The sequence below is a fragment of the Piliocolobus tephrosceles genome, chromosome 20 (genome assembly GCF_002776525.5).
Source record: "Piliocolobus tephrosceles isolate RC106 chromosome 20, ASM277652v3, whole genome shotgun sequence".
Lineage (NCBI taxonomy): Eukaryota > Metazoa > Chordata > Mammalia > Primates > Cercopithecidae > Piliocolobus > Piliocolobus tephrosceles.
Window position 1 is genome coordinate 7638413 of NC_045453.1, and position 10067 is coordinate 7648479.

Genomic DNA, 10067 nt, shown 5'->3' on the forward strand with positions numbered 1-10067 from the left:
CTCTCTGGCCCTTTGTAGGAAAACTCTGCCAACCCCTGCTCTAGGAAGAATATACAGGCCTTCTTCCACCTCCTAAAAGATGACACATTCCTTCTCACCACAATACCTTTGAACATACTGTTCCCTTTGCTAGAATGACATTTCCATATCCCATATCTAATCCTTTCCTGTCAATCCTATTCATCCTCATGACCTTCTCAGGGAGGCTTTTGCAGATCCTCAAATTAGATTAACTTTCTTCTTTTTTTTTTTTTTGAGACGGAGTCTTGCTCTGTCTCCCAGGCCAGAGTGCAGTGGCCGGATCTCGGCTCACTGCAAGCTCCGCCTCCCGGGTTTACGCCATTCTCCTGCCTCAGCCTCCCGAGTAGCTGGGACTACAGGCGCCTGCCACCTCGCCCGGCTAGATTTTTATATTTGTTAGTAGAGACGGGGTTTCACCGTGTTAGCCAGGATGGTCTCGATCTCCTGACCTCGTGATCCGCCCGTCTCGGCCTCCCAAAGTGCTGGGATTACAGGTTTGAGCCACTGCGCCCAGCCTAGATTAACTTTCTTGATATACATTATCTTAGTATCCCTCATAGAGCTTATTGTGATGGCAATTATCCGAATTATCTGTGCTCTTATTTCTTTAACGTTTGACTGCCGCTATAGACTGCAAACCCATTAAAAAATCTGTCTTGGCCAGGCGCGGTGGCTAATGCCTGTAATCCCAGCACTTTGGGAGGCTAAGGTGGGCAGATCACCTGAGGTCGGGAGTTTGAGACCAGGCTGACCAACATGGTGAAACCCCGTTTCTACCAAAAATACCAAATTAACCAGGCATGGTGGTGCATGCCTGTAATCCCAGCTACTTGGGAGGCTGAGGCAGGAGAATCACTTGAACCAGGGAGGCGGAGGTTGTGGTGAGCCGAGATCACGCCATTGCACTCCAGCCTGGGCAACAAGTACAAAACAGTAGCAAAAAAAAAAAAAAAAAAAAAAAAAAGCCTATCTTGTTCAGTGCTGAATCTCTAGTGCCTAACAAAGTACATGGAGGTACAAAGTATATGGAGGCATGAATGATATTATCTATAAAAGGTACTTATTGTCTGATATATACTATATGACATATACTTTATAACAAATAGTTCAACTAATAGGTGTGGAATTGGTTAAGAGCACAAATTCCGGGGTTGGACGTGCTGAGATGAACCCCAGTTCTTCCATTTAATAGATGAAGATGAAGAACCTTAGACAAGTCCCTTAACCTCTTTTGGCCTGTTTCCCATCTGTAAAATGGCAATAATATTAGTACCTACTTTGTGAGGCTTGTAATAAAGATTAGATGCTGTCTACTATAGTTATTACTGTTGTTATGAATTATTATTATTATTGGTGCATGTCTTAGCTGGACAGCAGATATTATTATGAGTCCTTCAATGTTGACTCCAGGTTACTCTGGAGTCGGTTACTGGGACAGGGTGAGTCGAGGTCTCCTCTCCCACTCCCACTCTCAACCCAGTTAAATATAAATTAAACCAGAGCCATAGTTATGCAACATTCTTTCTTTAATTCCCCTTTGCAAATGGAAGCCCCTGAGCTTGTCCCCACCCCCACCCCTACCCCATACCCTGGGGACCCCCAGATGCAAGGCCCCCACCTCAACCTGGTGGGAAAAGAAGAGCAACCCCTCCCTATAATGGCCCATTAAAAAATTCCTAGTCATTTAAGAAATGAGGCTGGGAATAGGAGAAAGGAATTGGAAGACAAGGCCCAGGTCAGGCCAGTCTGAAGATGTTGGGGTTGTGAGACCCTTGAGAAGGGTTTGCAAGCACATCCCTAAGCTCAGGGCCAGCATGGCTGAAGGAGGGGAGGTAACACATAGACAGTCTGATTCCTCAAGGTCCTGCCTGCCTGGTTGTGGATGCTGACACTCCTCACCATCATCACCATCACCACTGCCACCACCACCACCACCACCACCACCACCAGCGGCCTCCTGATGGAGAATTTTCCAGTTACTCTGGGATTGGGTTTGCTAAGCATCCCCTCTGGCCCCTGATCTGGGGCATCCGTGGGGTCCCCCTGAGACCAAACCTGGGAGAAGGAGGGACTCTGGGAACATGCAAAGTGGGGGAGCAGAGACCCCGCCCCACCCCGCTGCTCTACAGGATGGTGGCTCCAGCTGCATCTGGGCTCCGAGGGTCCTTAACAGCGATGATGAAGTTGTTGGTCCTTCGGCTGCCATGGACCCAGGATAAGACATCTACTTTCTCCACGTGGTGACCCCTGGCTTCCAGGAACTCAATCTCTTCCTCTGTGAACTCACCTGAAAAACCATCCCCAACATACACACATTCAGAATGTAGAGAGCACTAGTTCAAGAGTCCTACAGTCAGACCTGAGTTCTCGTCCTGGCTGCTCCACCACAGAGCTGTATGACCTTGGACAAATCACTTTACCTTGCTGAGCCTCAGTTTCCTCATGTATAAATAGGGATTATATGAGAACATGAAGTTGCAGGGACTAACAGAGATAATGCACACACAGCACTGAACCTTGCATACAGTAAGTGATCAATAATATACAGTCATTCTTAATATTGAAAACAGGACAGGCCAGGTGCAGTGGCTCATGCCTGTAATCCCAGCACTTTGGGAGGATCATTTGAGCCTAGGAGTTTGAGACTAGCCTGGGCAATATAAGAATACCCCATCTCTGCAGAAAATTTAAAAATTAGCTAAGATTGGTGGTACATGCCTGTAGTCCCAGCTACTCAGAAGGCTAAGATAGGAGGATCGCTTGACCCTGGGAGGCACAAGTTGCAGTCAAGTAAGCTGAGATTGCACCACTGCACTCCAGTATGGGCAACAGAGCAAAACCCTGTCTCAAAAAAAAAAAAAAGAAAAGAAAAGAAAAGAAAAGAACGGAAGGAAGGGAGGGAGGAAGGAAAAAAAAGAAAAAGGGGCTTTGTGGATCTTCATCTTCACCTGCCAAAGTCAAGCTGCCATCATTACTTGCCAGGATTCCTGCATAATCCACTAACTGGTCTCCCTGCTTCCAGCCCTCTCTTCCTTCCTTACTGGTCTCCCTGCTTCCAGCCCTCCCTCCCTTCCTTCCTTTTTTTTTTTTTTTGAGGCGGAGTGTTGCTCTTGTTGCCCAGGCTGGAGTGCAATGACACGATTTTGGCTCACCGCAACCTCTGCCTCCCGGGTTCAAGCGATTCTCCTGCCTCAGCCTCCCCAGTAGCTGGGATAACAGGCATGAGCCACCATGCCCGGCTAATTTTCTATTTTTTTTTAGTAGAGACGGGGTTTCTTCTTGTTGGTCAGGCTGGTCTCGAACTCCCGAGCTCAGGTGATCTGCCCACCTCGGCCTCCCAAAGTGCTTGGATTACAGGCGTGAGTCACTAGGCCGGCCGCCTGCTGTTCAAACAGCAGCCAAGGGGATCCTTTTAAACCATTAGTCAGACCTCGTCACCTCCCCTGCTCAAAGCCCTCCAACAGCTTCAACGGCTTTTAGAATAAAATCCAAAGTCCTTACCAAGGTGCCTCTAAGCCCAACATTGTTTGGGACCTTGCTCCCTCTCTAAATTCCTTCCCTCATTTCCTTCTATTCCTCACCTTGCTTAACTGTATTCCAGCCATACTGGCCTCCTTGCTGTCCCTTTAGAAGGTCAAACATGTTTCTACTTCAATGCCTTTGTACTTCCTGTTCTTTCTGTCTGGAATGCTCTCCTAGAAAGTCACATTGCTGGCCCTCTTACTTCAGTCCAGTCTTTGGCACCTCTTCAAGAATTTCCTCCACCATTACCTAAAACAGCAGTCCCTACCATCTTTACCTTGTTTGGTTTTCTTCCAAAGTACTTACTGCTACCTGTATTTGTTTATTTATTTGTTGTGTCTCCCTCCAGTAGATTATAAGCTTTTTGAAGGTAGGAACGTTGTCTTGTTTGCTATTGATCCCCAGTGCAGGGTCAGTACATAGTAAATATTGAGCAGATACTTACTAGATAGATGAACAAATCCCCATCCTGTTGGATAAGTTCAGGCCCTCATCATCTCTTGCCTGGGCCATATCCCAGCTGCTTCTCATATGTCCCTGACTTAAATTCTCCTCCCCTCAATCTACCTCCCCTAAATAAGACAAATCAGGTCATGTGTCTCCCCTTCTCAATTGGATAATCTTAAGGCTGACCTCCGTGATAAGCCCTGTAACTCCACATCATACCGCTTCTCAATAAAGATCTAGTCTTCTTCTTTCCCTAATACGAAGGCTTTAGGCAGCTCTTGAGATGAAGACCCAATCTTGAATAGCATTAAATCACTGAATCGAAAATCTATGTCCTTTGTGGTTCACTTTCAATCGTTTTGATTATGGCAAGGAACAAGTTTCAGTCTGCTCGCTCTCGCCCAGGCTGGAGTGCAGTGGCCGGATCTCAGCTCACTGCAAGCTCCGCCTCCTGGGTTTACGCCATTCTCCTGCCTCAGCCTCCCGAGTAGCTGGGACCACAGGCGCCCGCCACCTCGCCCAGCTAGTTTTTTGTATTTTTTAGTGGAGACGGGGTTTCACCGTGTTAGCCAGGGTGGTCTCTATCTCCTGACTTCGTGATCCGCCTGTCTCGGCCTCCCAAAGTGCTGGGATTACAGGCTTGAGCCACTGCGCCCGGCCCCTAATCTCCTTTAATGGAGAAAGCAGTCTCAGAGCCTTCCATGGGCAACAATATTTAACTAAAAACTACACGTATGTATTTGTGTAGCTAACAAATAGATGGTAGCTATTTATCATCTATTTGTGGCCTCCAGCACTTCAGGAGGCCGAGGCAGGTAGATTACTTGAGGTCAGGAGTTCGAGACCAGCCTGGCCAACATGGGGAAACCCCATCTCTACAAAAATGCAAAAATTAGCCGGCTGTGGTGGCATGTGCACCTGTAATCCCAGCTGCTAGAGAGGCTGAGGCATGAGAATCGCTTGAACCCAGGAGGCAGAGGTTGAAGTGTGCTGAGATTGCACCACTGTACTCTAGCCTGGGTGACAGAGTGAGACTCTATCTCAAAAAAAAAAAAAAAAAAAAGTAAAATACATTTAGGCTAAAAAGGAAGTTCATTTATAGAGACATGTTATGTATATAATGGTTTAGATGGTGTGCAAATGTGGCAAAAGTCACAAAGGTGCTGGGTAAATTCAGAACTCTGGGAAACAACAGCTAGCCTCCCGACTGCTCTCTGAGTCATTCGTTCTGGTTTTTGCCGAGGCTGTTCCTCCTGTCCAGAATGTCCTTTACCTCCACATGCCAAATTCCTACTCATACTTCAAGGCCTAGCTACTTGTTGCCTCCTCCATAAAGCCTCCCCAGGGCCTCAGGTGGATGAACTTTCCCTTCACCAGGCCCCCACTCCTATGCCTCCATCTTACACTAAGGCCCTGAAGGGAGGACTGGGCTGAGCTCAAATAACTTAGCAGAGAGCCTCACGTCCAACAGAGACCAGCAGATATTTGTTGAACAAAATTCAGTTTCAAGGACGTGGCCTTGTCATCTATCAGCTGGGATCCAAGTGTCGCTGGCCAACTACAGGATGTGATTGTTGAAGATCGCAGTCTCTGCTTCTAACGTGATTCAGTCCAGCAGATATCAAGAGCTGTGCGGTAAAGAATAGTCTTTGGTATCAGCCAGGTGTATGTCCTAATTGAAGTTCTGCCACTTAGTGGTTGATCTTTGACTAGTTTATAACTTCTGTGAGCCTCAGTTTCTTCCTCTATAGAATGGGGATAATAATATTGAACAGGCAAGGACTGTGTCTCAATCAATTCTGTATTCTTTTGGACTAGTGTCATATTAATATATTGTTATAATAAAAACTCTTCAAAGGTGCACACACTTTCCTGTTTATAAAATTCAGCTGTGCCAAAATTAAGCCCTTAGGTGAAAGTCCATCTCCTCACCATAAGGTCCATGATCTGGCGCCTGCCTGCTGGCCTCTCTGATCTAATTTCATCCTTGCTTACTTTGGTCTCCTTTTTATTCCTCGAACCAGCAAGCCCATTCCTGCCCTGAGTCCTTTGTACTTGCTCCCCTGACCTACACAGCTCTGCACCAGTTCTTTGTACAGTGGGCTCTCTCTTACTCTTTTTTTTTTTTTTTTCTTAGGAGACAGGGTCTCACTCTGTTACCTAGGCTGTAGGGCAGTGGTGTGATCTCGGCTCACTGTAACCTCTGCCTCCCTGGTTCAGGCAATTCTCCTGCTTCAGCCTCCCGAGTAGCTAGAACCACAGGCACGCACCATGCCTGGCTAATTTAAAAATTTTATAGAGACAGGGGTCTCACTATGTTACCCAGGCTGCTCTTGAACTCCTGGCCTCAAGCGATCCTCCCACCTCAGCCTGAGATTATAGGTCTGAGCCACTGCACCCAGTTTCTTTCTCACTCTTTAGATCTCAGCTTAAATATCACCAAAGAGAAGCCTTCCTTGATCATTGAGTCAGTCCTATTATGTCACCCTGCTCTGACTGTTGGCAGAGCACTTATTTGTCTCATATTTCTTTGATGACTTATTTTCCTGTTTGCCTGTAAATGCAGTCTCCCCAGCACCTAGGATGATGCCTAGAAAACAGTAGGTGTTCAATACAAACTGTTGAGTAAATGAAGGTTTGAAGAATGAACAACTGTGTCTTATTTTACAAATGAGAAAACTGAGGCTCAGAGTTGAGACATGGATTTCCCAAGGCCACACGACCAGGAAATGGCAAGACTGGTTCCAATCCCCAGATCGTCTACTGCTCCAATAGGAATCTGCCAAATAAAACCAAACTTCACTGGCAATTGGTGCTGGTTGAGGCACAGGCACCCTTGGGAGGAGTTCTTTCTCTACCGGTCCCTGTGCCCGCCCCAAGAGATCTCTCCTCTGCACTCACTGTCCACCTGCAGGAGGTTGGACTGCAGGTCCGGGTGCAGGCGGCCGCGGGCCAGGCTGTCACTCAGGTTCCGGTTCAAGGTCAGGACATTCAGCAGAACCTGTGGTAGCCAAGGAACAGAAAACTCAGGGCTGTCCCAGCGTGATGGTCCGGATTCCTCAGCTCCTACCCTTGGTCCAGGCTCCTTAGTCTTGAGAACACTTACACTGGGTGTCATCTGAGCCTCCTAACAGCCCTGGAAGACAGGCAGGCCTGTGATGACTGTTCCCATTTCACAGAGAGGGAAAGTGAAGGCCAGCAAGAGAAATTACTTACTCCAGAGTTTAGAGGAAGCCAGGGAAGATACATCACTAGAACCAAGTCTCCTTTATCTAATCCAGGGCTCCCTTTTTTTCTCTCTGGATAGGGCAAGGTTAATAGCTAGGGGTGGTCTAGGGCACAATGTGGGTGCCTTTAACTTAGTGGTTAGGAGTGTGCATAGGCTCTGGAACCAAACTGCCTCCCCACTCTTTCTAGCTGAAAGTACTTGACCTAATGTCTTAACCTCTCTGGGCTTCAGTTTCCTTATCTATAAAATAGAAATAAGGATTCTCCCCAGAACTGGGAAGGTTAAAATGGTTAACACACATAACACAGTGCCCAGCACTTACTACGAACTCTTCAAATGTTAGCTATGTTATTACTTCCATTTTAAAGATGAGGAGACTGAGGTTCAGAGTTGTTAAGTGAATGTTCCAGCATCACATGGTTACAAATTGGTAGCACTTGGGCTGGAACCCAGGAGTGTCTGATTCCAGAACTCAAGATCGTTAACTCACCACCTACCAGAATAGGTGCCTAGTATATATATCAGGTTCTCAAGCCATTCAAGGAGCCATTCTGAGATGTTCTAGGAGAGAAGCAGGTCCTTCCTTTCAAATCCCACCCTGAAGAGGCCTGGTTGTCTATTCAGATGCTGGGTAGAGGTATAATGGGACTTACGGTTAACAGAACCTAGGCCACCTAGATGCTAACCCCACTTTTCAATCTACTGACCCTGCCATTTAACCTGCAACCGGGAAAGACAGGAAGCATTGGGATTCCATTTTCACTAAGAAACTCAGAGCAGCCCGTGTCCACGTTGCCCAGGATGCACCTGGCACAAAGCAGCCTCAGCCCATGTTTGCTGCATGAGGAATGGAAACAAGCCACAGATACGACAGGCATCTGCAGTCTAGGCCACAGTTTGGCTCCTGGCTGAAAAAGGCCAACCATGGCATAAACCTCACCTGGGTCAGGCCGCTGAGGCCCCGGGCAGCTCCATTGGCCCCCAGAGCGAGGTAGGTTCCACAGAGCCCCTCCGCGGGTCGGACCACTGTGGGCAGCAGGAAAGAGAGTGGCCGCTTCCCTGGCTGCACTGAGTTCTCCTGTTGTTAGAAGACAGAGACCACAAGGGGGAGGTGGGGTAGGACAAGACCAGGAAAGGGCCACTCCACAACCCTTCCAACTGCTCTCCCTCTTCCACATCTTCCACAGGCCCAGTTTTCCTGGGAGACTGGTCCCTTCCCAGACAACAGTTTGCTGTCTGTGAAATGGGTAAGGTGCCTGGATGGGTGGGGTGGATGGGGTATAAGTGGATCCACTGAGCTATGAGGCTGCTATGGATCACAGGAGAAAGGACCAAGCCAAGAAAGATGGCAATGGGGAAGAACAGGACGACCCCACCCTGATCATCTCTATATGTCTTTGCCCTGCTGGGACCCCAGATTGTGGGGCGTAAGAGTGCTTTTAACTGGATAAAAATTATTAAATCCTTCCTCCTTGGGTCCCTCTTTGGTGCCCAGACATAGGGCTGAGCCCCATCAGCTCAAGCTCACATTGTCACAGACCACTAGTGCTGGAAAGTGCCCAAAACATCAAATCGGAGCCAAAACCCTCATTCTACAGGTGAAGAAATTGCCCAGAGAGGGCAAGATCTTCACGAGGTCACACAGTTAAGACAGTGACAGAATGGGACAAGAGTTCTTCAGACCCACCAGGCTCCATGTCCCAGACTTAGCAGGGCTAGGGATGAGGTGAACTTCTTCTTTAGGCTTCCTTATACTAGAAGATTCGGGAGAAAGGGGCAGCCATGCCACTGCACCTCCTACCTATAGGCCTTAGGGTCCCCAGGGAAGCGGGGAAGCAAATCTTACCAGGCTGGGTGCAGAGTGGTTAGCTGTCCGGTTGGGCCAGGAGAAGTCTAGCATCTGGCTGTTGAGCAGGATCCCCGAGGGGGTGATAAGGCCGCTGCCAAAGGGCTGGTTCAGGGAGCTGGGGGCCAAGGTGGAGTCCGGTGAGCCCTGGCCCGTCTTCACCTCTACCCAGCCCCCACCCCCTCTTGGTTCAGAGGATCCCTTGTTCCAGGTTCTGAGTCTGAGCTGGCATACCTAACCATGGCCACAATGAAGTCATCAGGTCCCATGATCAGCACCTGGGCAGCCGTGGGCGCTCCATCTAGTTCATAGACAGGCAGGAGTGGGGCAGGGGCTGCCTGGGAGTCATTGATATGGCCCCGGAGGTAGGCGGCCTCCACCTTGCTGAAAAGACAAGGGGTGGGAGATGAGCAAACAACAGGCTCTGTATACACCTCACCTTTTGTGGTGTTTGTGTAATTATTTGATGAAATCTACCTCCCTCACTGGACTACTAGAACTATGAGTGCAGAAGCTCATTAATTGCACATAAGAAATACCCAGAAAATAGCTGTTGAATGAATTTATTTAGGTATTATTTGGATTCTTTTCTGGAACCAACTTTTAATTTATTTAATGTTTAAATCAAGAACCTTTTAGTTATCTGACTTTACTTCTTAATCCTTTCTATAAAAGTGCCTGGTGCATAATGGATAATCAGAAAATATTTGTTTTGAATTAACAAACTGGATTAATTTAGACTAATGTTTGTAGTCTAAAGTTTTATTAAGAGTTTAGTTGGGGGAGGATTTTGTATATGAGGATCTTTTTTTTTTTTTTTTTTTTTTGAGACAGAGTCTCGCTCTGTCGCCCAGGCTGGAGTGCAGTGGCCGGATCTCAGCTCACTGCAAGCTCCGCCTCCCGGGTTTTACACCATTCTCCTGCCTCAGCCTCCCGAGTAGCTGGGACTACAGGCGCCCGCCACCTTACCCGGCTAGTTTTTTGTATTTTTAGTAGAGACGG

The 10067-nt window shown here is 47.8% G+C and overlaps 1 protein-coding gene across 3 annotated transcripts in view; it reads right to left on the reverse strand.

Moving 5' to 3' along the window:
- Positions 1–1529: 1529 nt before the first annotated feature.
- The window catches only part of GGT7 (gamma-glutamyltransferase 7), a 29709-nt gene continuing 21171 nt past the window's right edge, over positions 1530–10067 (reverse strand). For 2 of the 3 annotated variants that reach the window (XM_023220494.1, XM_023220493.1), the window contains 5 exons: positions 9300–9449; positions 9066–9183; positions 8160–8297; positions 6892–6991; positions 1530–2308 (listed from right to left, as the gene is read on the reverse strand). In XM_023220494.1, the coding sequence (XP_023076262.1) occupies positions 2145–2308; positions 6892–6991; positions 8160–8297; positions 9066–9183; positions 9300–9449 (670 nt within the window). In that variant the 3' untranslated portion in view covers positions 1530–2144. The remainder of the gene's footprint in view (positions 2309–6891; positions 6992–8159; positions 8298–9065; positions 9184–9299; positions 9450–10067) is intronic. The other variant, XM_023220495.1, reaches the window with a different exon arrangement.